At 41.2% G+C, this 27,295-nt stretch overlaps 2 protein-coding genes across 3 annotated transcripts in view; one reads left to right on the forward strand and one right to left on the reverse strand.

Moving 5' to 3' along the window:
* Window positions 1-6,468: 6,468 nt before the first annotated feature.
* On the reverse strand, window positions 6,469-26,911 carry BCCIP (BRCA2 and CDKN1A interacting protein). The gene is made up of 7 exons (XM_073354079.1): window positions 26,599-26,911; window positions 21,432-21,506; window positions 20,527-20,607; window positions 18,318-18,413; window positions 16,136-16,323; window positions 12,226-12,403; window positions 6,469-6,882 (listed from the first exon to the last, which is right to left on the reverse strand). Exons 1-7 carry the CDS (start codon window positions 26,719-26,721, stop codon window positions 6,712-6,714), a joined length of 912 nt encoding a protein of 303 aa, XP_073210180.1. The 5' UTR covers window positions 26,722-26,911; the 3' UTR covers window positions 6,469-6,711.
* Window positions 26,527-27,295, forward strand: part of UROS (uroporphyrinogen III synthase) — a 34,826-nt gene continuing 34,057 nt past the window's right edge. For both annotated transcript variants that reach the window (XM_073354076.1, XM_073354074.1), the window contains exon 1: window positions 26,527-26,837. The gene's annotated coding sequence lies outside the window, so the exon portion shown is untranslated. The remainder of the gene's footprint in view (window positions 26,838-27,295) is intronic.

The following is a 27,295-nucleotide window of genomic DNA, read 5'->3' on the forward strand; positions in this document are numbered from 1 at the left end:
AACACAGAACTAAAAGACTGTCTCTGCCCAAAGCAGCTTACAATCTAAGTATAAGGCAAGGGATAACAGATAGATAGACACTGAGATGCAAGAATACAAGGTACCAGAGCATCAGTGACTTAACTGTTGTCATTTTTTTTGTAGACCTCACAGCAAAGGAGGGTTTTGAAGGAGTGCAGTTGAGCCTCTCACCTCCAGAGCAACCCTCCTGTCAAGATAGGGTGTTGCAGGTGTTCTTTCAGTCTAAGGCCCCCTTTATCCATCCTCCAACCAGGTCACCTCTCAATTCATTTTGCTTCCAGGGTTAGCAGAAAAGTCCAAAACAAGAAAACCCAAAAGTCTAATGGCCTCTAAGCCCATTCCTTGGCTTCTGTTTGGAACTCATAGTTCTTGACTTTTTTTACTCTTGATGCCTGTACTTCCCCTATTGGTCTGGGGGAAGTGATAAGGATTCTAGCCCAGGGACCCTGTTTAGCAATATTCCTTGCTAATTAATTTGCATGTGTTAACACAAGTTTCTTGCTCTGTCGTCCCTGTGCTTGGTTCCTTGTCACACATTTCTACAAGCTTTTCAGTGCCATGGTTGTGTATTTCTATTAGGTTCTGGAATTGTTTTCTCAATGCCCCATGTGCTTCTGCAAATATGTGTCTTCTACCAACCTCACTGGCCAACTCAGCAACCTGTTGCTGAAGGGTACGCTGAATCATCCCTAACTCCAGCTATGGCCTGTTCCGATTTCTTCTTGTAGTGGGATGGGATTGGGGGGTGGCAAGGGAAGACTATTCTTCTGTAGCATGAACAGATATCTTGCTTCCTTCTATCTGTCCTCCAGAGGAACAATCTCCTTTTCCAGGCCTTTGTTCTGCTCAGCTTCTTTACGTACGTGTTCTTTGACATAGCTCTTCTCGGTTTCTGCAAGCTCCAACCTAGCATCGAGACATAGCCTTTGGCATTTCTCTTCTTGCAGCAACCCCTGAGCTCCTTCCAAGCATGAGGTTCAGCATGGGAGAAAGTATGAAAGTGCTTGTTTGAATTTTAGCAAATCAGTAATAACTGGCCAATTGGAAGCTGGAGTTGACATTTCAATAGTGAATGTGAGATGATAGGTAGGGTAGGGATAGACTGTGAAGGGCCTGAAAAGTGAAGCCCAGCAGTTAATGTTTGATGTGATAGAGAAAAGGGAACCAGTGGAGGGATGCAAAGAGAGGCGTGCCTCCCTCACAAACCCACACAGCCCAATCTAGGTGGCAGTTAGATTCTAAAAATGTTGATGCATATTTTATGCTGGGGGTTATTTTGTTATAATTAAGGACTAAAGGAATGATCTGGTCACTGAATGCGGGAGAGGGATTTAATGGGTACTTATCAATTTTTCCCCCTTTATTATTTTTTGTGGCCTCTGTTTTACCCTAGTCTTCAGTATTTAGTCTATATGTGAGTTTGTGCCATCTAATTGTAAAGAGACACAAACCTGAAATGGTTAGGCAGCCTCAGCAGGCTAAATTCAGGATAATTTTATAGATATCTTTTGAACAATAGATCTGGATATTTGGATTTTCTGTTCTGAGTAACTTTCATTTTGGAAGATGTAACTGAAAAATTCTATAAAATAATAAAAAAATATATAAAACACTAAGTAAAGACTCAGGAGTTGGCCCACTATGTACTTTAGATGCAAGCTAAATGAGGATAAGTTTTCCACGTGGCTCTTGGCCTCAAAATTTGGGCAGTTCTGTCAGAGACAGCTGCTCATCCCCACTCTTCTTTCAAGCTCTTGCACAGATAGAACAGTATTTTATCCTGGAGCTATGTCTCTGTGGGTAAGAGCAAGTGCCAAAGGGATCATCTACTTATTCTGCTACATCACATTAATGTACTTCCTACCCCCAATCTGAATTGTACGTCATAGCAAAGCAATATGCCAGGGGTGGCTAAACTTACTGGACCTCTGAGCCACATACCACAATCTTCAGAAGTTCGAGAGCTGGGGCACACCTGCTGGGAGCTGGGGCTCCAGCCCCACGGGAGGTACCTGACAGGGCTCAGGGCTTCAGCCCCACTCCTGCTGAAGCCCTAAGTACTGGCAGGTGCACCCGCAGGACTGAAGCCCCAAGACCCACCTCCCCACTTCCCTGCTGCAAAGCAGAGTTCCTGAGCTTCCCTCCCCCCCAGTCTAGTAGGGGGAGAATGGGGAGGCGCGGGGGGCTCAGCAAGCCGCACTTTAATGGTAAAAAAGCCGCATGTGGCTCGTGAGCCACAGTTTGGCCACCCGTGCAACATGCTGTCACTTCTTCTCCCTCAGACTACGATGTTGAGAAATGGTGTCATGTTTATTTCTTAAGCTGTTCTGCACTGAGGAGGGCAGAAGTTATCAGAGCTGAACTGGCAGAGATTGTGAAATGTATTGAACTTACCATTTCAGAACCTGACTTTGAATCAAAAGAAAACACGTTAAGCATAAAGAAAGCTCTCTTATCTGGTTACTTTATACAAGTAAGGAAAAAATATGGTTTAGTTTAATTCAATAGATATGAATAAAAGACAGCACAGTATTTAAGTTAAACAAATTGATTTTAGAGATCTCGAAATTAAAACAGATAATGGTATTCCCTTGATTCCTGCAAAGGATTACTGGTACACTTTTCTTCCATTTATTCAAATACTTATGATTTATACAACAAATTTCTCTTATAGTGTCAGCCAAGTTCACTTTTGTTACAAAGCTGTCATTAATTAGTATATTTTTTAAATTTTTCTACCCACTGTACTGGAAACATTTGTACGCCATTAATTCTTTAGATGATGTGACCAATACTCCCACATACTCTAGCCTCCTCCTCTGGTATTCATCTACCACAGCCTGAAGGCTCGCTAGGAAAGGGAACCTCTGTCCATACATCCATGTTAGAGGCTGAGAGGTGGTGTAGGCTTCCAGAAACGTGTTACCCTTCAGCACCTCTCGTTACAGGGTTGTTTTCTCTTTGGGGTTGTCTGTGTGAAATTACCCAAAGAATAATCTTAATTCCAACCAAATTTACAACAGAAAGACAACACAAAAGCAGCAGTTTGTTGAACATTTTTAGATTTACATTCCTCCTATTGTAAACTAGAGGAATCATTCTCAGTTTAGCTACAGAAAAAACAAGACGGAGAGTGGCTTATATCTGGGCCCCTACCAAATTCATGGTCCATTTCAGTGAAGAATCGTAAATTTCATGATTTCAGCTATTTAAATCTGAAATTTCAGTGTTGTAATTGAAGGGATCCTGACCCAAAAAGGAGTGGGGGTGGTCACAAGGTTATTGCAGGAAGAAAGTACTGCTGTCCTTACTTCTGCGCTGCTGCTGGCAACAGCACTGCCTTCAGAGCTAGGCAGCTGGAGTGTGGCAGCTGCTGGCCGGGAGCTCAGTTCTGAAGGCAGGTGCCTTGCCAGCAACAGCGCAGAAGTAAGGATGGCACAGTATGGTATTGCCACCCTTATTTCAGCCCTACTGCATGCAGAGCTGGGCCCTCAGTCAGCAGGCGCTGCTCTCCAGCTGCCCAGCTCTGAAGGCAGCGCAGAAGTAAGTGTGGCAATAACTCAATGCCCCTAAAATAACCTTGTGACCCCCGCCCTGCAACTCCCTTTTGGGTCAGGAACCCCAATTTGAGAAACACTGGTCTCTCTATGAAATCTGTATAGTATAGGGTAAAAGCACACCAAAAAAACCCCCAGATTTCACGGACGGAGACCAGATTTCACAGTCCGTGATGTGTTTTTCCATGGCCGTGAATTTGGTAGGGCTATTTTTATATCCCCCTTCAAAACATTTGTTCTTCTCTGACCGCTCTGGTCTTCCTGTCAGCATAGCATTGCTTTCTAGCAAGAAATGACTCCCTCACTCACTCTGCTTATCAAGACTACCTCTTAACCGTCCCTAATCCATGGTAGCCAGCCCCAATTCCAAACTATGTCCATCTGCATCCATACCACTCCCCAATCACCAAATCAACTGCTGGGACTCTGACCTGTACCTCTCTTGAGCTGGATCCTTGAAGGATGGCAGAGCACGTGCATGTGGAGGGGAAGTGAAGTGTTCTATCAAGTAGATGGTACTCTACCTTTAAGCCTGCCCCACTGGGCCTGTCAGCTCAGGAACCTTCCCCACCTTGCTCTCCAAACCCAGACATGCCAAATCAGAAAGTGAAGGCAACATCTGACAGAAGCTCATAGAATCATAGAAATATAGGCCTGGAAAGGACCTTGGTAGCTCCTCTAATTCAGTCCCCTGCATTGAGGCAGGACAGATACAATGAATGAAGCTGATAAACTGAATTAAAAGCACCCCTTCAAGCTGTGCATTAACTACATACAATGCACATGAAGAGATGAGGCAGAATACTTTGACAGTAGTGCAAGAAAGTTAGGATCTGGACAATGGTCTACAATTATTTCTATGACAGTAGCTTTCCTAGTATGCACTAGATCCTGTTCAGCTATACAGTATTGGTAAACCAACTCCTACCACTCTGAGTTCATGATCTAAAAAGGCAAACAATAAACAAAGGGTTGGATGAAAGACAAAACAGTCAGCTGATATTTATAGAAGGGGAAAAAAGTTAATTTAAAATGGTCCTTGACCTAGCCAGTAGTACTTGGGTAGTTTCTTTCAGGGATTTATGATAGAAATGGGTTTTCAGGAGGAGGAGAAAGGATCTCACCATATGAGGTTTCAGTTTGTTTTTGTTCTGATGCACAGGGGAGGAAGGACCAGACTCTATAGCCTGGTAGTTAAGTCACTGGTCTGGAGATGCAGGTTCAAAGTTCCTGATCTGCATTTATTAGGAGCAGAGACCGGAACCTGGATCTCCCACATCCCAACAACCAGATTACAAGAGACAGTCAACTCCTGCTCTCTTGTTCTGACCCAAGAATCCATCCTGGACTTCAGAAACCTTCCTGACTAAAAAGATGTCAAAACGGAAGTTTCCAAAACATTTTGGTTTTGATAAAATAGCATTTTTCAACAAAAGAAAATTTAATCAGAAATATTTCTGCCTGCTTTCCTTATGGTTTTGTTTGAGAGAGGGGTCCAAGCATAACCAGTGCCCCTCTTGGTGGTGTGAAAAAGTGTGAAGATGGTCATGAGAGGACAAACTGCGTGCATAAGTTCACGTAGTGGGACAATACTGGCATGGTGAGGAGTTATTTTCACTCAGATTTCATAATCTGTTTACGAACATATGTGAAAGTGCTTGGAATTTTCAGCTTTTTCTGGGCCCAGTTCTGTTTTGTTTATATTTACTGGTCTATGCTGTGTCTTTCCATAACACGGTACGGTATATTGTATGTATACCAACCTTTTATTATGTTTTTCACTAAAAAAAAATAATACAGGAAATCAGACTGTACATTCCCTAAATCAGAGTGTACATTCTGTAAGCCACACTGCACCTTCCTGTACATTCAATACATCTCCAAGTCTGTCATTGTAATTGTACTCAATCCATTTAAAAAAGAATGTTCCTAAAATGATTAAACATGCATTTCTAAAAACCGAAAATGTATTTTAGCATTAAGACCAAAGGGGAGCTAAAGCAGCAAGATTCCTCTAGTAAAATAATTTAATTGAGAAAGTTAACCAGTTTTTTCCCCCCAAAATGACACTTCCAGCAAATGCTTTTTTTAATATGCCTATGCAACCGAATCATCTCATACAACTACCTGCATCTACAAACACCTCTGCCTGTTCTGACATCTGCTCTGTACTGGGCATACACATTTCACCAGGAAAGTTTCCCTCTGACTTCTTCCCAGGGCTCTACAGAATGCACCCTTTCTCTGTATTTTGTTGAGCATGCTGTGCACTCAAATACAGAAAAACTCCGTAATTAATATTTAATGTGATTTGCAGCACTGGGAACTGAACCCAATCACGCCAAGTGCAAGCTGAGCATGTTAATTTGCAAGTCTGCTTAGAGCACAAACATACAGCTACATTTTGGTGGAAGTTCTTCTTTTTGAACTAAACCTAATACTAACTGTTGATGCGTTAAATATGCAGTTGCACATATCACTGGCTTCAAGCACTTTTTTGCACAAGCCATGAAGTCTATATATAAAGCATTTAAAGATTCACCTTTTAAAAAATATATTTTTTTAAACTGGCACCTCAATAATATTTTAGCAATCTGCCTCATAGTGAAAGCAAGGAGATTCTGCAGGAAGTAATCAATCATTTATTACCTGTTTCAACAATGAAAGAGGAACACTGAATAAAACAGTAAGACAAAGAATATGAAAAATATCCCCGAACTCCTGCTGAACAAAGATGAATTATTCAGTGACTTTTATATCCAACTACTTTCAACCAAACAGAACCAGTATGTGCAATATGTCCCAAAATTAATCCATTCAATGTTTTTTCAACTTGAAGTATACAGGTATTTAACAGGAAAGAGAAGAAAAATTAACTTCTTTAGAAGTCTTAGGGATGTAGGAATTTTTTATTGCATTCTTAATGGTGACTCCAAAGTCTACTAGGATATAGTATTTTATAGTAACAGTATGATTGACATTGTTAGTTGTACAACCTAGACGTTTCACCAGAATACAAAGGTGATACCTGAGGAACATAAAACTGATGACATAATAAAACTTTTGGGAAGCTATTCAAAAGGCATATAGTTTTGCATGGTTGCTTTATAAAAACATTATCCAAGGAAACTGTCTAGACTGAGAGATATTCTTTCAGTTTATCCATGATTGCATTCATCCTTTCAGATGGAATCAACATAACAGTTCGCAAAGGTTTCATTGGTACGTCATCAAAGGACCATCTGCCTCCCAAACACGTGTCACACTCCTCTTGCACAGAATAGCTGAACTTCAGAAGGGCTTTCTACAATAGAAATAAATAAATCTTGATTTTAGTAAGGCTTCTGACACAGTCCCACATGACATTCTCATAAATAAACTGGGAAAATGTGTTTTAGATGAAACTACTATATGGTGAGTGCACAACTGGTTGAAAGACCATACTCAAAGAGTAGTTATTAATGGTTCTCTGACAAACTGGGAGGACTTATCTAGTGGGGTCCCACAGGGGTCACTCCTGGGTCTGGTACTATTTAATATTTTCTTTAATGACTTAGATAATGGAGGGAAGAGTATCCTTACAAAATTTGTAGATGACGCAAAGCTGGGAAAGGTTGCAAGCACTTCGGAGGACAGGATTAGAATTCAAACCAAGCTTAACAAATTACAGAATTGGTCTGAAGTCAACAAGATGAAATACAATTAAGATAAGCACAAAGTATTTCACTTAGGAAAGAAAAATCAAATGCACAAATACAAAATACGGAATAACTGGCTAAGTGATAGTACTGCTGAAAAGGATCTGAAGAACACAGTAGATCACAAATTGAATATAAGTCAACAATGTGATGCAGTTGTGAAAAAGGCTAATATTCTGGGGTGTATTAACAGGAATATCATATGTAGGACCTGGAAGGGAGCTGCCCCACTCTTCTCAGCTCTGGTGAGGCCTCAGTTGGAGTACTGTCTAATTCTGGACACCACACTTTAGGAAACATGTGGATAAACTAGAGAGAGTCCAGAGAAGAGCAACAAAAATGATAGAAGGTTTAGAAAACCTGACCTAAGGGAAAAGGTTAAAAAAACTGGGCATATTTAAAGCTGAGAAAAGAAAACTGAGGGAAGACCAGATAAATCTTCAAATATGTTAAGGGCTGTTATAAAAAGGACACTGATAAATTGTTCTCCATGTCCACTGGAGACAGGACAAGAAGTAATGGACTTAATCTGCAACAAGGGAGATTTAGTTTAGATATGAGGAAAACCTTTCTAACTATAAGGGTAGTTATGCTCTGGGATATGCTACCAGGGAGGTTGTGGAATCCCCATCACTGGAGATTTTTAAGAACAGGTTGGACAAACACTAGTCAGTGATGGTCTCAGTTTACTTGGTCCTGCCTAGCATAGGGGAAAAGACTTGCTGACCTCGCAAGGTCCCTCCAGCCCTACATTTCAATGATTCTACGAATTATGTTTCAAAAATCAGTTTTAAGCTACTATGCATATCATTTTAATTGAAGTAAAAAGAGAAAATTTTGTTTTGTGGAAGTGCAGGTTAAACAGAAAAAATCCCAATGAAAAATCCAATGAAAACTAAAATAGTTTCAGTATCACTATTTAAATTATAAAATAGTTTTCAGTATCACTAGTTTTCAGTATCCTGTTTCACAAGCCAACACTTAGCATTTCATATTATAAATTCAAAACAAACTGAATTCATTGAGTAATGTGCATTATCATTAATGTAGGGGGACAAATGAGAGCATGAAACAAAGAAGAATGACTCCTTGGTCTACCAGTCACTAGTTGTGGATGGCCTTGGACAAATTACTTAGTTTTTAAAATCACAGATAATTCCTCAGGTGTTACAATCAGGTATTATAGCCAGGCTCTTAGGAGATACTGTGGCAGGGAGTGGGGATTTCTGGCCCGTGATGGGAAGGACACGTTCAGTCTCCTGCCAAGAATACTACCCACTGCTTGCTAATGAACCCCTAGCTCCCTAAAGCCAGAAAGCAGCAGACCCTAGGCATGGGGGGAAGAAGTTGACTCCTAACAAGAGCTGAAGCAGGGCAAGGGGAGCTGGCATGCATCCCGGAGAGGATCTGTGTGGGGATGCAGGGCCAACAGTGCAAGGATGTCAGCTTGATCCCGGGAGGGGGGCGGTGCTGGGTGGGGTGGGGGCCTAGTGTGTGGAGGGACTGTAGCAAAGTATACTCTTCTCCAATCACTGCTAAAGAATCATTTCATTCGCAGCCTTACCGGTTCAAAGGTTAACATCTTTGTGACCCAATATACCCAGGTTTAAAAAAAGATGTAGTAATTCCCTTTCTCTAAGGCCACGTACACTACCCGCAGGATCGGCAGGTAGTGATCGATCTATCGGGGATCGATTTATCGCGTCTAGTGTAGACGCAATAAGTCGATCCCCGATCGCTCTGCCGTCAACTCCGGAACTCCACCAGAGCGAGAGGCGGAAGCGGAGTCAACGGGGAAACGGCGGCCGTCAATCCCGCGCTGCGAGGACGCGAAGTAAGTGATTCTAAGTCGATCTAAGATACATCGACTTCAGCTACGCTATTCTTGTAGCGGAAGTTGCGTATCTTAGATCGATTCCCCCCCGTGCAGACCAGGCCACAGTGGCATTAGGAATCTTTATGTTAAAATACCTAGATACCAAGGTGAGAGGCACTAAATAAAAACCTTACATACACCTTACATGGACAGAATCTTCATAGAGCCCTGAGAAATCCTGGAAGTGCAAGTTATTTATAGAGGACACTTTTTCCAAATACTGTAATTAGGTTTTCATAATGTTTCTATTTCTATTTATTGACTCAATTTGTATGTAATATATATCACAGAGTAGTGTGCTTTTACAGAAAATGCAGCCTTAATTTTTCTTCCCCAGAGCTCACACAAATTAGAGAAGTACTATCCTAAACCACTTAGGGGAAAAACAATCTAATTTCCCATGGCTTCCTACAGATTTCCTATGTAGCACACATGTCTCAAGAATGTAAATTTCCACTGTGGGAGAGCCATATAACTAATCCAGAGATGATGTTCAAGAATGAACACAGTGAAGAATGGGGGCCTAAACGTTTAATTGATTCTAAGTCTGGGTATAGCTTTTCTTCCACTCCCTCAGTTACATTTTAAGGACCACAATGTAGCACAGTGAGTTGATGACTGGGGGTTGGCTCCTCCATACTTATTAAATTCTCAGCCGCTCATTATACTTAACAGTAGTTTGTAGCAATCTGAAACCTAACATTATGTGTGATCAGGGAAGGATACATACTCAGACTATTTATTTTGTGCATATACATTATTAAATGCATCTAAGTTAATGTAACTTTCCTGATCTTACTTAAAATGACACTTGTATAACAAATGCCAGAAAGACTAGTTTACAAGCAAATAGTGTGTCCTGACTGGGGGGACGGATAGCTCAGTGGTTTGAGCATTGGCCTGTTAAACCCAGGGTTGTGAGTTTAATCCTTGAGGGGACCATTTAGGGATCTGGGGCAAAAATTGGGGATTGGTCCTGCTTTGAGCAGGGGGTTGGACTAGATGACCTCCTGAGGTCCCTTCCAACCCTGATATTCTATGATTGAGACGTTCAAAACAATTATAATTTGGAACAAACACAATTACTAAGTCTTGAAAAAATGCAATTTAAAATGACAGAACATTTGAGTGTACAAAAAGCCCTTTTAGAACACAAGACCCATGGTGACCCCAACTTGGAATTGAAAGTCCCTTTACTACATGCTGGTTTTTGGTCATTTGGTGTGCACAGAGTTCAAATTCAGGTGCTGGAGCCCCTGCTACAAAAACATAAAAAGAAAAACCCTTAGCTCCTTGTTACTTTTACATCCCACAGCAGTATTTCTTGCAGGCTCATAATGAATGTGCCCAGACTTTGAATTTAAAGTTTTCCTCTTCTTAAATGACCACTATTAGAATGATAGCCATTTCATAGACTGCACTAGGGAGAGGTGTCACATGCCAACATTTTACCCTGTGTGCACTGCCATCAGAGAGGAAGAACAGGGAGCTCTTGATATAGCAGCAGTGCTGTGGAATAATGTTTTTAAAGCTCTGAAAAAATTAAAGAACGCTGAAAAATTCCATGCATTTCAAATTATATTTTAAATTTAATTTTCTGCATCCTCCCCCTTCTATATGGATTGGGACCAGCAGAACTGAGTGGCAGGGTTCCCTCAGGAAATTATAAGTAATAGTTCCAGTTCACTATTTTAGTGCTTTTTATTAATGTACTTGTCCCAGATAGAACATACAAAACAATGGGATAATGACATCCGTACATTTGGCTCTTCAGAAGATTTGTTCTGAACAGTCCTTTTAAATAAAAAGAACAAAAAATAATGGACAGTTCGGGGAAGAGTACAACACCAAAAGCAGCACAGATTCAGAGCTTTAAATCTGCCAAGTTTCTTGGGAAGAATTCTCAGAGCATAAATTTGATGCCCGTTTGTGAGAAGGTGATTTATTTTTTGGGGATTCAGAGGGGAAAATATTTATGTTTTATATGAATCATGCATGCAGCAATTTGATTTGGTCCTTCATAACACCACAGATTTATTTTTTCCTAGAAGCCTGAAAGATGCAATTGCTCTGATTCTTTGAATCATGTTCTGCCAAATAGTTATAACTTTTTATGCAGATTCAAATAGAAGACTAGAGAGAGGGTACAACTGCCTCTGAACTAAGAGGGTTTTTTCCACCCCTAGGATTAAAAACCTTGAAGGGCCAATTCATACGGTTAAACTCTGTGCTTCTGCTCTCTTCAGTCCACTTTTTTCAAAACCTTGGAAATTTCATTCACAGACCCTCAACCAGATGTCTCACTTAGTTCCGAATCCTTTGTTAAATCCCTTCAGCATTACCCTCAAGATAACCAGTTAATTCTTTGTGACCAAGACACTGAAGGTAAGTCTACATCAGGCATTTTTGGGAAGTCTCCCACCCGTCTTTAAACTATGATTTGAGGATTTCTATAGCTCAGGCACAAGTTAGGGGTTTGTCGCAGGAGTGGCTGGGTGAGATTCCGTGGCCTGCGTTGTGCAGGAGGTCGGACTAGACGATCATAATGGTCCCTTCTGGCCTTAAAGTCTAGGACTCTATGATTGCACGGCCACTGGTGCAGCTCCAATGGTGGTAGCAATAGTGGGAGGGCTACTGAAAACAGAGGCTAGGCACATGCCCGTGCTTTCATCAGCATGCCACTGAGACTTGCTGTAAATAATATCAAGAAACTACTACAAAAAAGCCAAGTGCCGTTTTATACTCTGCATCTGTAGTAGTGCAGCTCTCAGGAGTTCCCCCAAGGCAAAACATTGTTTACTTTCGTCAAGAGTGAGTGAGTATAAATATTCTACAATAGCAAAAATTGATTGTTTGTGCATTTTTCAATAGTAATTACACAAAAAACAGCTGGATTTAAATAAAAAGATCATTTTACCACCTTTTCATAATCACTGCAAGTCAGATTTCTAAAGTGGCTCAGTAAGAAAGGCCATTGTTATTATGAAAAAAAAGTAGAGTCAGAACCTTCATTTCCCTGCTCTATAAAAAAAGAATCAAACAATTGGATTTAACGGTATCAGAAGTCTGTTACCTCATAAAAGAATTCTTCCTCTGCATTTGCAAACATTAATTCCTCTTTCTGCTGTCTGCTCTCTCCTCTCTTCTTAGAGCTGCGCTTTGCTGTCTCTGTAAAGGTCTTGCTGATGAGAAGGTAGTAGTAGCACTTTCCACATGGCTTATTTGTTCTTTGAGTTTCAGCCAATTCTTTCCTAAAGACAAATATTATTTACATAAAGAATATTTTAACGCCCCATCAAATGCACACAAATCTCATAATGCAATAACATACTGATGCTTTGCCCAGTCTTCATAGTTGTCACTCAAATAGCAATATTGACTTTGTATATGCATTTATGGCAGTAATTTTCTTTGAAGAGTTCTCTGCAGTCAGTTACTCTTCAAATCACCACCAACAAAACCAATTCCCTACTCCTCATAATACACTTCTCCTGTTATGGAACCCTCACTAAGGACACACTATGTTCTTGGGGTTGTAAATGCTTAGAACCCAATTAAACACTCACCATTAACTACCATTCATAGGACCGGCTTCCTCCCCAGCCAAAAACTAGCTCATTTCTTTTACCCTGGGTTTTATTTATTTATTGCCCCTTTCCAGAAGCCCTTAAAAATGACAAACTTCTGTCTGGCAAAGAAGACTGGATGCTCTCATCCCTCCCTTCAGTTGAGTGTGTTGCCACTGCAGTGCTGCAAGCCCCATCCAGTAAAAAAGCCCAAGACCCGAATTCTGACTGTGTGTGTCACGTTCCACTGGAAATAAACCTCAAATCTCCCCCAGCCCCTCCTCTGACAAGCCATTTAAAAGTTTATCAAACAAAAAAGCAGAGACAGTTTAGGTTTTATCCTATCCCAAAGTATTCATTTCTTAGAGATCGATATTACTACATAAAAGAGCAGATGAAAGCTCCCTAACAGCAATGGCAGATTAAGATTAAATGAGGCCTGGATCCAAGTCAAACAAATTCCCTGCTTCTTTCAATCCAAACAAATGAAAGGCCCCTTCCTTTACAAGCGTGCTCATAGTTCCCCTAGCTCCTGAACCTGTAAAGTCACACTGTGCTCCCTAGTCCCCAGTGTGGGCAATAGCACTCTATGTCAGTGCACCCCAGCATATTCAGCCTCCGTGGGTTCAAAGACCCCTCCTAACCTAGAGCTAGGATTTATTAATCCTACCTGCTTAATTCTGGATGTGTTAATAGTCTATTGATTATTCCCTCTTCAGTAGGGCATGGATTCACCTGTGTAAATTCCTCTTCCACTGATGGAAGAATAAATGTGTGGTTCCATCTACTATTCAGGAAACTGACTATTTCTGACTAGTCTTAGCGAAGGTGGGGAGAGGAAGAGGCTCTGACCACTGCTAATTTTCAAGTCCTGCAAACCTTCATCTTCTTATAAATCTCATTATTTTACTGAAAGTCACTCAACATTACCTAAAGACCCAGCTCATGAAGCCATGTCTGAGCATCTCATCCTTCATTTAAAAAAAGGTATGTGTCTAGCCTTTATGTCTGCAGATAAAAGCTAGAAAATATGAACTATAAATGCTCAAATACTAGAAGGCAAACAAAAAGAACCCCAAATCTATTGTTAAAAGCCCCATGATTTTTAAGCCAAACTTATAATTTCTGAATGCTTGATGTTTGCAAGAACGATCTCCACTAATGCACAATTAGCTGCAATTGAGCCACTAAACCAGTAATGGAACAGTGATGGCTGAGAATTTGTATTTCTCAGTTTGTTATAGAGTAATAAGGAAAAAACAAAGTAGATACTGCACCTTCATTGTGAGGCTCTCCCCTTTTACATTCTCACTGACATAAAGCTCATGTTTCCTGGCTCTTAACTACATGTATCCCTAGCATAATCACTATTCTATTCTACTCAAAATACTTGGATCCCACATTTGGTGTTAAAAATTAATTCTATAGCTAAAAATTAAAACTATAGGGTGAAAATAAAGTGGGGTCTAAACCAGTGTAAACTTTTGGAATCCTCAATTCTCTCCCAATTTGATACATCGGATTAAGAGACTAACCAGCTGATCTCTTACTTTCGGTTTCCCCCTCCCAATTCAGAGCAGAGTAGACCAAGCAGAAGGCCAGGAGAGTTTCTTCTGTGAGGAGACCTTCTCAGGATCCAGAGATAGGAACTCTATACTCCCAGATCAAGGACACTTAATTCTGCCAAGGGAAGGGGCTCAGTGTCTGGATAGTCTGGTGGTGCATCCCCATCCATCCCAACACACGTCTTAAATCCTTCAGAGGCAGCCCGACAAAGTCCTCTTAAGCACTTGGGACTCAATATGTTGGGCCACTCCCACCAATCAGGGGTAAGTCCAATAATATCCCCACAAACCCACCAATCCATCTCAGGAGAAAAAGCTCAAAGATCTCCCCTCAGGTTCTGAAGTGGGCAAGAGAGCTATCTGGCTAGGCATCTTTTACATCTCCTTTTCTTCCCAAGATAGATCTTGGCTCATTCAAGGACATACTCCTAACTCTTCCTCCCCTGTCACATAGTGGAAAATAAAGAACACAGGGGTTAAAGACCTACCAATCTCCTGAGATAAATCCCGCCAAAAAGAGAGACACAATGAAGAGTAGAGAGACCAGAACCCCCATCGTGGGGATAATCATCCTCTCTCAAAAGGCATAAGAAAAAGAAAGTCCAAAGGCCAGAAGACACAAAAAACACACTTTCTTCAAACACTTCTTACAATCTTTTCCCACAAGCTCCAGTGCCTCTGCTGAAGTGTCTGCTCCAGATCATGATAACTCCAAGCCAGAGGAGCAGTAGAAATTAATTCCTGCAGACTTCAAAGGGGTTATTAATAAGGAATGAGAAACTCCAAAGGGAAAGGGGGAAAAGCACTGAAACTCCAAAGTGTCCTAGAACAAAAAAAAAAAATTCTCTCCTGAGTAATAAGAGGAGGAGATGAGACAAATAGGAATGGAAAGGCAAACCTCAATGAGAGAAAACCCATCCCTGTGGGAGATTAGATAGTATTTAATAGGACTAGAAGGCAATGCTTCAAAGAAAACCTAATTTGGCATTTGGAAGTGGACAAATTAGAAGGGCCAGCAAGTGATGTGACCTGTAATAGGAAGAGAGGAAAAAAACAGAAGAGCAAAGGGTGTCCATTTTCCCATTAAAATACTACCAGATTACCAGAAAGTTGTTTAAAAAAAAACAAACCCCACACACACGAAACCTGAAAGGATTTCCTGTCCTCTCTCTCATCTTTCTACACCCTATTTCAGTCAAAGCCACAAGCAAATTTACATTCCCTTCCTTGACATCTCTGCTTACTCTTTCTTTGCTCATGTCTTTCCAAATCATCTATCTTGATATCCCTGACAGGGCCTTAACACTGAACCCGGTTGGGAGACAAAGTAGTGCCTAACCCTCTACACTCATTTCAGACACTGATTTAAAAAATATTTCAATGGCTCATCCAGAGATCATGCACTTACAAATCTGCTGAAGCCAAGATTTCCATCCCAAAGCCTGAGTTAAGCACAATAAGCAAGAATACCTCAGATAGCCATTATTAAAATGCTGTAAGTTGTTTAATTTTTAATAAGCTTGCTCAATTTTCAAAACAAAGATCAACTACAAGTCATGCACTTATCCTGTTCTAGTAGTATGTGGCATAATTTTAAAGTGACTTCCTATTTCTCCAAGAGACAATGATTAGGAATTTTAATGCATAAGGAAGTAATATCAAATAAAGAAATTAAAAGTCAATTCAAGGACCTTATATAAAACAATTGTATTTTTTCTTTTAATCTATTTCTTACTTAAATCTGTGGTTTCATTCCCTCTCCTTCAACACATTTCCATTTAAATAAGGTTTCTGAAGACATCTGAAGGGAAAAAGTTACTGTTCAAAATCATGTTTAGAATGACTTTCTTACTGAAGCTGCTGGTGCATGGGCAGAGCGATCTGTGGTGGTACGTTAATGAATCTTTCGTTTAGTAGGAAGCCCACAGGCTTGGTGGTGTCATTTAGGAGCTTATCCAGCTGTTCAACCATATTCTGTTCACAGTTCTTCTCACACAGGCTTAGAATCAGCTCTTTTATTTGTTCAGCACATTGAGTACCCTAGGAATCAAAGGGTACATTTTCTTTACATTCCAGAACGATTATTTACATAAGAAAACCTGAAAGTGAACTTCAAGAGAGTATTCAACAGGCCTGTGGGCAATTTCCTGCAATGGTCTCTAAAGTATTGTAGTATTTGTTTGATAGTTATATTCACCAATCCTCAAGATGATGGCAGGCTGAGGTTCCTAAATGATAACAATGCAGCTATGAGTTACAACTCCACTCTTCATAATAACCACAAAAACAGGGTACAACCCCAGCAACTGAGAAACATGAAACATGAGATGACGGATGGCCCAGTTGCTAGGGCACTAGCCTGGCAGTTGCGTGACCTGGACTGAATTTCCTATTCCATCACAGACTTCATGTGTGACTTTGGGCAAGTCATTTAGTCTCTAATGTCTGGTCTACACTGTGGGGGAAATCGATCTAAGTTACGCAACTTCAACTACATGAATAACATAGCTGAAGTTGATGTACTTAGATCTACTCACCGCGGTGTCTTACTGTGGTGAGTCGACTGCTGACGCTCCCCCGTTGACTCTGCCTTTGCCTCTCGCTCCAGTGGAGTACCGGAGTTGACGGGAGAGCGCTCAGAGGTCAATTTATCATGTCTACAGTAGACGCGATAAATCAACCCCCGCTGGATTGATCGCTGCCCGTCGATCCAGCGGGTAATGTAGGCAAACACCCAGTTCTCCATCTGTAAAATGGGAATAACAGTTCCCTACCTAACATAGCAGCCACACTAAAGACCATGGGGCACTCAGATACCATGCTAATGGGGGCCCCATAAGCACTTACACCGTGGCTTTCATTACCATTTTCACCTAAATATTTTAATAAATTCTATATGCAAAAGTATCAAGTTAGCAAAAAAATTTAATTCAAAGCACTAAAACAAACTAGTGATATAAATCACGAAATTAGATTAATCCAAAACCTAAGATGAGTTTATAGAATAATGAAGGGAATATAGCTGGAAATATTAAACACAGGATTTTGTATTTACTGGCCTCTCTTCATCCCTATTCTCTGCACATATTTTATCCCTTTTGACTGGTGGTGAAGTTTGCCAGAGAATCATGGGTAAGTCATTGTACCAGATCTAGTTCAGGTTGTCTGTATATTTGACATGGTAACTTTTATTTTATGGTACAGGTGACAGGAATGCCTTTCTAGTTGCCTTACAAATGCATTAAATACATTTTTAGAAGACTGTACTGCATTGTGACATGACCTGCACAATGGTAAGGTCTAACAGAAATATGAGCTTTATTTACAAATTCTTAGTGGCCTGTCTAAAACATACAGTGCTTCAGTGGCGTAGCCAAGTGGAGAAACCAAGGGGAGCGGAGATTAAAAAAAGGCGCCACCCGCTAGTACTCACCCGGCGCGCTCTGGGTCTTAGGTGGCGGGTCAGGCCGTGCTCTGGTTCTTCAGCAGCCCTTCGGCGTCGGGTCCTTCACTCGCACTGAAGGACCCCCCCCACCCCACCCGCACTGCAATGCCACCGAAGACCAGAGCGAGTGAAGGACCTGATGCCAAAGTGCTGCTGAAGACCTGGAGAGCCGCCTGACCCGCCGCCCAAGACCCGGAGCGCCGCCGGGTGAGTAAAAATTTAAAAGGCGCCAAAGAATTTAAAAGGTGCCACTTCTGCTCGGTGGGGGAGCGGCCGCTGCCCCGCTCCCCCACTAGCTATGCTACTGCAGTGCCTGTCCATTATTACCATAAAAATGCAACCTAACTGCTTGGCCACACAATGTTCAGATACTTTACAGTGTAACCTTATAGATGCAGAACACAATGTCAGAACAATTACATTATTCGTAGTATAAAAGGCATTTGAGTAGACTGTGACAGGGAAAAAAAGAGGGACAACCATCTGGCACTTGCCTTAATGTCTACAATGTAATTTTCAGCAAGACAGGATGAATAGAGTGTTTTAATTTCTAGAAATTACCATCCAGAAGTTAACCTGTATTACTGACCTTCCTTTCAGTTAAGTTTAAGAGGCTTATGAAGCCAAAGACTTCATCTTCTTCATCATCATCATCATCACCACTTTCTTCTTGAACTTCGCCTTGCTATTTAACAAAAGTTAAAAAGGACAACTAATACCAAGCTGCTTTTTAAAAAACAAACAAACAAAAAAAAACCCCATAGCCATTATTCAATGTCCAGGATGTTTTACGCACATCTAAAAGCCATTCTGCAAGTCTATGGAACTGCTTAAGAGACAAGAACATTAAAAGGGTGAAAAATTGTAGGTTGTCTAAATAATTTATTCTGTTAAACCTTTATAAGAATATGTTACAACCTCCAATTTTTACTTACTTCCAAGAAGAACCTCACTAATTCACACCAATAACTGGGAGACTTCCATATTCAGCTACTTGCAATGGAATTGTTGTGTAAAAACAAATTTTAAGAAAGCAAGAACATGCATAATCTAGGTACTTTATTTATCTGACCAGAGTAATTTAGTTTTATTCATAATACTTCACAATAATAAATAGTAATAATAATAAATGTTCTGGGACATATTTTGTAAAAGTAATGAAGTCTTTGAAATGAGACCATCTGACAGTTATCTACTATTAAAACTCTCCTGAGCACTGGAGAGAGACTTGGGGGGGTGTGAATTATGGGGTGGGCAGATTAACCAACTACAAATTACAAGGCTCTAGATTTAAATCATTAAGAAACAAAATCTAATAGACAGCTAGCAGTTTCTTGGAGGAAGGAACCACAGGACTAAAAATATGTTGGTATGACATAACCATGTATTGTAATGGTCTAAGGAGATACCACAGTTCACGCTTGGAGTTTTATGGGTTGGGGAGGGGCAAGTTTTCATGTTACCATTTGCCTGACATGAGACAGCTTTGCAAGGCAGGGTCAAAGATAAAAGTAGTAGTAATCCCGGTCTGCACTAGAAATAGAAATGTTTTAAAAAGTATATTATTTAGATTTAGAAGAACATAGCAGAATGCAGACCATAAAAATCAAAGTGTTTTTGCAGGGAGCAGGGCATTTTTGGGCAATTTATTTTCTTTTGGAAATTGTTAATGTGTTTCAGTGAGCCATTTACATTCTCCCTAACCCAAGTAGTCCAAACAGAAGCATTTATCCATACCCAACCCTCTAGTCTGGATAGGAAGAAAGAATACGCAATTCTCTCTGCCCGTTACATCATCTCACAAGTGGGTTAGGGGATGGGTTTTCATTAAGCTATGCTAAGTTCTTAGGAGATGTCCAATGAATGTGCACAGAAACCATTTTTCACTTGCTTATAATCATTTTCTTCCAAACAGAAACTCAAGACAGAAATTTGTTGGGTTCGGAGATTTAGCCAATTTTAAATTCGGTGGGGGGCGGGGGGAGACGACAAAAAATTTTTAAATTAAAGCTCTCTCTTCTACCCCACTTACTTAACACTATTTCTAAGCTACTCCAGAATATCCCTCAATATCCTAACCTCTCCCCGCCAAAAAATAACCCCAAAACAAAAAACCTCCTCATTTGTTTGAAATGAAGAATGGAAAATTTCAGCCTCAAAAGGAGAATTTTTAACGTTATAAAGAAGAGAAAAGAGGGATTTGTAATAGGATATGATAAATAATGTTCGCTACTGTAAGTGCTATACCACCACCACAACTCTTCTAGTCAGTTACTCACAGAGACACAGGAACATAGATAGTCTGCAACAGTTTGACTTCAGCTCAGACTCGATAAAGGAAATAAGATTTAACTTACTATATCAAGAGCTGAGGTGACCCAAAAACTCCACTTTGCCCTCTGAAAGCAGTGGTTCTCAACCTATTTATAATTGTGGGCCGCAGGTTGAAAACCACAGTACTGACCCTGCTAACCCCCTCTCCCCCACTCCCACCCCGGACTCCTATGCCCAGTGCTCCCTGCCCAGAGACCCCTCCACAGTGCACGGCCAAAAGCAGAGCCCTGGGCCCTGGCCAGACCCTGCCATGCGCAGGGCTGGGACCTGGGCCGCAGGTTGAGAACCACTGCTCTAAAGAGGGGATTAGAACATGAAAATACAAGTGACATCCAAGTGCTTTATGTTGCAACAGCCTGAGCTCTAGAACTCTTAGTTACATGTATATTACGAAGGGGACCTCAATTATTCCATTCCAATTTAAAATTATACTGTGCTGAATTAGGAAGAATGGAAGCCCTTACCTTGATAACACTCCCAATATGATTCTGTTGTATTAATATGTCAGTTAACTCAGCAGTGTCAACTGGAGCTTTTAGAAACAGCTACAAAAAATTAAAAAGAACAAGTACTGTGAAAACAGTCTAAAATTTTCCTGTTGTGAACTACTTGTTAAAACTTGGATCCTGCTGTGAACCTCCTCCCAGCCTGCTCCCACATATTTTCTCAGGCAGCTATAGTGCTCAGTTACATGAAAATGTTAGGACAGCATTAAGAAGACAAGATCAAAATATATTCTCTTTAAAATAATCTATTTAGATTCTTGTACCATGCTCTTAACCCCCACTCCCATTCAGTACATTTATCGTTTATTTCCTGACCCTGGGTGTAGGACTTCAAGCACTAATAAACCTAATCTCCTGTAGCTGCCTGCAGCACCAACTACACTAATGTCTCCAAAGTACTTTGCATTTGGTTTGTCCTCTTCTGTATTTTCCAATTGTGGCAGAGTCTGCAACTTTGTTTGACACGGAATTTGAAAAAAGAGAAACCACTGATCAAGAGAGGCATGAAGCAGCCAAACAGGCTGCAGATAGGTACTTTTTAAAGTTGCAGTTGGTCAAAAAACCTCTAGAAACCCAATGCACTGGGATACAAATCTCAGGAACCACCACTGCTTGACGATTGAGAATAATGAGAAAGAAGGGACTATGGTCTATCTGGGTGTGCATTGGGGTCACAGGTTGGAACCACTGCATTTAGTCAAGTGCATGTTGTAGCTGTAATTATTCATGTCGTCATCTACTGAGGCATAGTAAAACATTAAATCAATACTAGTAATGGTGACTGATGACAGTTTAAGGCTGTAGAAGCTATTTCTTAATGGAAGAAATCCGGATAGGAGCAAGAAAGAATATTCTGAGTCTACCTGTTGCAGTAATTTCTTTATCCCATCGTAGTCATTATCTGATATCGAATGTGCTTCAAATTCAACATTCACTTCCTGTGAATAAGCAGAAGACAGCAAGTATCACACATATGGTTGGCAAGCGGAATATATCTTAAAACAAAGTTAAAGCAAAACTGTATGACATGAAGTAGAGAAAAAAAGTCAACCAGCTTAATCTAAAGTTTTATTTCTATCACTCATTGATATCAGCCATTTTTGAAGCATTTTTACAAATGCTTTTTTGTAAAATTCAGAGAGACTTTGTCAAGTTAACATTTTGAGACAAACTATTTTCCATGTTTGTGTTGCCAGCACCACCTTAAAGCCTTGATCCTGCAATCTGGTCCACACAGGTGCACTACTACAGCCATACAGAGCTGGGCTCCATGTAGCTTTAGGAGTTCACCTGTATGGATCAGATAGGAGTCTAATTTTTTTAAATGACAAGTTCAAAGTCTATTTTTCCTCCACTTTTGCTCTTTTTTATACTTAATTCAGCTTATAAAATAAAACAAAGACTACTGTTAGTGCCCACCCACTAGCAAAATGCTTTAATGTTTATTTTGCCAACTCTATGGAAGTCCACCTACCAGTTAAAAAAAAAAAATTCCTCACTGGTATTTAAAAACAAGATTAAAACATTTATATTACTAGGCTCCCCTCAGATTTCACAACCACCAGGCTGTGTATGACATAATTTTGAATACATTAGCCTGAACCTTAATGAGGATTAAGAGTATGTCTACACAGAAAAGAAAAAAAAAAGACCTCAGTGAGCCTGAGAGCCCAGGTTTACAGACTCTGTCTTGTACTATGGTGTTAAAAATAACAGTGTAGACATTCCTGCTTGGGCTGGAGGTCAGATTTTGAAACCCGGAGAGAGGAGTGGGTCTCAGAGCACAAGTGGGAACATCTACACTGCTATTTTTAATACTTAGTGAAGGCCCCACAAGCACAAGTCTGTAGACCTGGTCTCTGAGACTTGCTGCCGCAGGGATTTCTTTTCTTTTTTTTTTGGCAGTGTAGATATACCCAAGAGGTCTATACCATCATGTAAAGCTAACTCAGTGTTACCATGATTCAGGGTGGATTTGATTTAAATCACTAGTCAGGAAGATTCGATTTAATGATGGATTTCTACATAAAAGTGCATTCTTGTAGGTTATTATAACCTTTAATACATATTCTTCACAACTCAGAGATATAGATTTCATTTTTAGAAGGTACATACTATACATTTTAAAGTGATTTATTTTGAAAACTTTTGAGATTAGTTTTATAGCTATATCAGAAAATGAATGATTGGGTCTCTCATTTACCAAAGGTAATTGAAGCAGATATTTATGAAGTCATTGGGAGGTGAACTATCTCCAATTCAACAGGTTAATCATTAATATTTGAAGGATTTTCTTGTCATGATGTATTAGGAGGAGAACATCACCAGACAGACATTTACATTGTTTTATTTAACTAAAACAACAACGTTATGTATTCTGGATTTTTTTCTTCAGCAGCAAACATATAATATTTTAAAAAAAAGAAGCATATGATTTTTTAAATTTAGTTAAACATTCAAGTTTTTTAAAATCAGGTTTGTTTGGTTTTTTTAAATTGTTTTAAACTCAAATAGTTAATGAAATATTTAAAAAAAAAAACTAAATTGACTATGTCAGCCAGGTCAATCTGAGAAACTTAAAATATTGGCTTCTGCAGCTAACTCAGTCATCTTCACCTTCATTTTCCTGTTTGTTCATAATTTGGAAAAGAAAAACAAGCTTTCCTGCTTTTTCAGGATTATCACTTCAGCAGTCTCTGGATCCAAGTGCTTAAGTGACTTCCACCAGTTCACTGGTGTGACTTTCCTTAAAACATCATCATCAAACATATATTTCTTGAACGGTTCTTATTCTCAAACTGGGGGTCTTTTACAGCCTGCTGCCATTATAGGTTTTCCCTTCTAGTGAGAGAATGGTATAGTAGATCTCAAATCAATGAAGGCTACACTCAAAGACCTCAAAGCTTCTGGAATATGTTGCTCAAACAGTTTCACTTCTGTTTCTACTGCCTATCCCTCCCTTCTCACATTTATCTCCAGACTTCTCCTTGTCCAGATCTAGTCCACCCCCAACAATTTTCTATTCATTGAGCTTTTGGAAACTTTGCACTTTTAGAGAGAGGTAAGGGATTGACTCTGTGTACACAAATTTGCAGAGGGACAATAGGGTTGAGATCTGTTATTTCTCACCTCTATATATTTATTTATTTTAAAATATTTTTGCTGTTAACAAGCATGTTATTTCTCGAAAAACAAATCCACAGTTTGAGAACTGCAAAACTAAGCATTTCTGATGGTATCTTCTAAACTGAGCCCTATTGGGTAGATAGAAAGATTAACCTAAATAATCTATACAGAAGCCCCTGGAACTCCATAAAATTGGATCCCTAATCCATGAACTATTGGAACTCATTTACAAAACTTTTCTTAAACATTACATGAATATATTGTCTCATACTATAGAATTAGAATTTATAAACCCTATTCCATGATGAGATATCTTTAAACTATAATGTATCTTAATTAAAACTATCTTTAGATTTGATTTTTTTTGATAAAATGCTTTTTGAGCAAAAAACCTATTTAAATTAAAAAAATCCGTTTTTTTTTTTAAATAATTATTTTTATCCACTCTGCCACGATTGAAACATACTTCTCCCCCCCCAACCAAAACAGGGCGTTAGGCTGTGTCTTCACCAGGAAAACGGGTGTGTTCTTAACTGGAAGTAAAATCCCAGAAGTCAAGGCAGTTCGTAGTTTTCACATGCATTAGTGTCACCCACACACCTTCTAAGTGTGGTGTTTTGTCCCATCTAGTGGCATCAAGACCACTTAGGGCATGTCTACGCTTCCCTGCGGAGCAATTGATCCAGCAGGGGTCAATTTATTGCGTCTAGTGAAAATGCGATAAATCTACCGCTGAGCGCTCTCCTGTCGACTCTGGTACTCCACCGGAGCGAGAGGCACAGGTGGAGTCAATGTGGGAGCGTTAGCAGTCGACTTACTGCAGTGAAGACACTGTGGTAAGGAGATCTGAGTACATCAACTTCAGCTATGTTATTCACGTAGCTGAAGTTGCGTAACTTGGATCGAACCTCCCCTCTCCCAGCGTAGACCAGGCTTTAGAGAGAGATAATGAGTCTGCTCTACAGCCTTAGCTAACAGCGATATGGCTTTTAGCTCATGCAGTAGAGTTTCATGTATTTAGCTCCAGAAGTCCCAGGTTCAATCCTGCCTGCTGACAACCAGGGTCTGTCAGCGTTACAAGTGGGGGCTCATCCAGGATTTCAACTGAGAAGTCTTTAAAGCTTGGGATGTGCTTCTTCAGCTAGGGGAAGTATGTAACCCACACACCTTCTGGGTGTGGTGTTCTGTCCCATCTAATGGCACCGAGACCACTTAGAGAGAAATTAATTAGTCTGCTCTACAGCCTGAGCTGACAGCAATATGGCTTTTAGCTCATGTATTTAGTTCCTGAGATCCCAGGTTCGATCCCACCCACTGACGACCAGGGTCTGTTGGCATTACTTTAGCAGGTCTAGCTGAAGACTTCAGGGGAGTCTTCTCTGTAACTTGACCTACTAACTCACATGAAAACTACAAGCTGCTTTGTCTTCTAGGATTTTACTTTGAGTTAATTAGCTTTAGTTAAAAACACCTTTTTTCCCTACTGAAGACAAGAAGTGTATTTTCACTATGGTGTTCAGTGAGCACACTGTCAACTTCACACAGCTCTGGAGGTACACACTGCAATCACTGCAGAAATAATAAATTTTCTGGTATCCTGTGTGGTTTTCTCTCTTCCCTGTTTCTTCCAGGACTGAAGAAATTCTTTTCTCAACAAGTTGTCATCAATGGTCCTACAATTTGAATCCACCTAGGCAGACCCTTATTCCTACATGGTTTCAACGGGCTCCATATATGTGTAGGGGTTTGCCCATGTGGAACTGATTGCAGGTTTGGCAATATAAACATTAAAAAGTAAAAATATACAGAAGTTAAGGCTCTAGCAGTAACCAACTCATTATACACACATTGCATTGTGCATTGCTATTTAGGCTGTTAAATGTATACTTTAATATAGAGGTCCTAAAGGAGGCCTCCTTGAGACTACAGCTTGTTCTACATTGCAGGTTTGGGGCCACAGAAAACAGGTGTTTTCTTGAATTGGGTGCAATAAGACCCAGTATATGCCACAAGGGCAAACAAATGTTGGTACTATAATCTTAATATTATGATGAGATGGCTTACATTTCCTAACTTTGAACTGTTCAATTTTTTAACTTTAACTTTGCATTTAAGCTTTCACGATTAGTGTTATTTTAATTCTGTAAAAATCAGTACATCAAATATAGAGAAAATACTAGTACATTATTAGTATCAACACTGACATCACCCTCTCTCGGCATAAGCACTTGAGCCTGTTAGCTGGCCTTTCTTGATTTTCTAGTTTTGCTCAATTAACTTTGCTTTGCTCCAACAAAAATATTAGCCTAAAAATACTGTATGTTGCCTGAAAACTGCATTTAATTCCGAGTCTAGGAGTGCTTTTGTTTTGTTTTTTTTTTTCCAGGAAGGGCAGAGATAATAAATCAAAAGTTACTCTTCGGGAAACAAAAACGGGGAGGAGATGAACATGTAGAAAGATAGACTGGAGAAAGGAAGGGTGAGACAATATAAGAGGAACACACAGGGATAGCATAATAATACCTCCTAGCTGCCATGTAGTACTTTCACCTGCAGATCTCAACGCACTTTCCAGAGGACTTAAATGTAGCACCCCCCATGTTTACAGCCCAGGAAACTGAGGCACAGGCTGGTGAAGAGTGTAACTGGGAATAAGGGGCTGACATTACGAAGGGGACCGGGAGAAGAAAGGCGTAGCCCCGGTGCTGTAAGAAGCGGGGGCAAGGGGGAAGAGAGGCGCAGCAAGAGGGAGGGCGGCCACCCGCAGGAGGGGGCGGCAGGGGCCCTGGCAAGGGGACAGAAGGGGAGAAGGGCTCCGGGACCAGCGGGAGGGGAAGGCAGAGCGGGCCCCGCTGCCCACGCGGCTCTAGCTGGACCGGGGCCTCCGGCCCTCTCTCCAGTCACCTTGTTGATCTCTTCCTCCTCGGAGGCCGAATCCCCCTGCTCCGAGTCCGAGTCCTGCTCTTCCCCGTCCGGCTCCCGCCGCTCGGGCGGCCCCGGCGCCCTCCGCTTGGCCCGGGTAGCCATGCCGCCGTCCCGCCGCTGCCGCCGCCGCGCGCAGGCGCCCCGGAGCCGGAAGGCCGCAGCGCGGAGGAGGCGCGGGCAAAGGGCCGGGGCGGCCCCCGCGGGTCCCCCGCACGCAGGTGAGCGGCGGGAGGGGCCCGGCCGCTGCCCAGCCTGGGGGCTGTGACTGAGAGCGGGCCGGGGAGCCGTGCGCTGCAGCCGCCGCCGCCGCCTGTGTGAGCGCGGCCTGGGGCCGCGGCGGGGCCCAGAGCCGGGGGCAGCCGGGGGCGGCCGAGGGACGTGGAGATGGGGTGGCCGGGGCTCCTGGTGCACAGGGTCTCGGAGCACGGAAACATGGCAGGGTGGGGGCGAGGGCACGGTCTGCGGGACACGGCAGGAAGAATACCGGCTCTGCGTCTTTGTGTGACGCCCAGGAGCTTGACAGCAGGTGGACTCCGCAGAAGAGCCCGGCCTCCCTGTGCAGAGTCTGAACAGCAGCCACTCTGTTCCCCGGTGTTTGCAAAAGCAAAGGGGTTTAAAGGGTATGAGTTAAAAAAAAAAACAACAGCTCTCCTTTGTGTTTGTTTCTGTAATTTCG

This window comes from Lepidochelys kempii, chromosome 7 (assembly GCF_965140265.1).
Source record: "Lepidochelys kempii isolate rLepKem1 chromosome 7, rLepKem1.hap2, whole genome shotgun sequence".
NCBI lineage: Eukaryota > Metazoa > Chordata > Testudines > Cheloniidae > Lepidochelys > Lepidochelys kempii.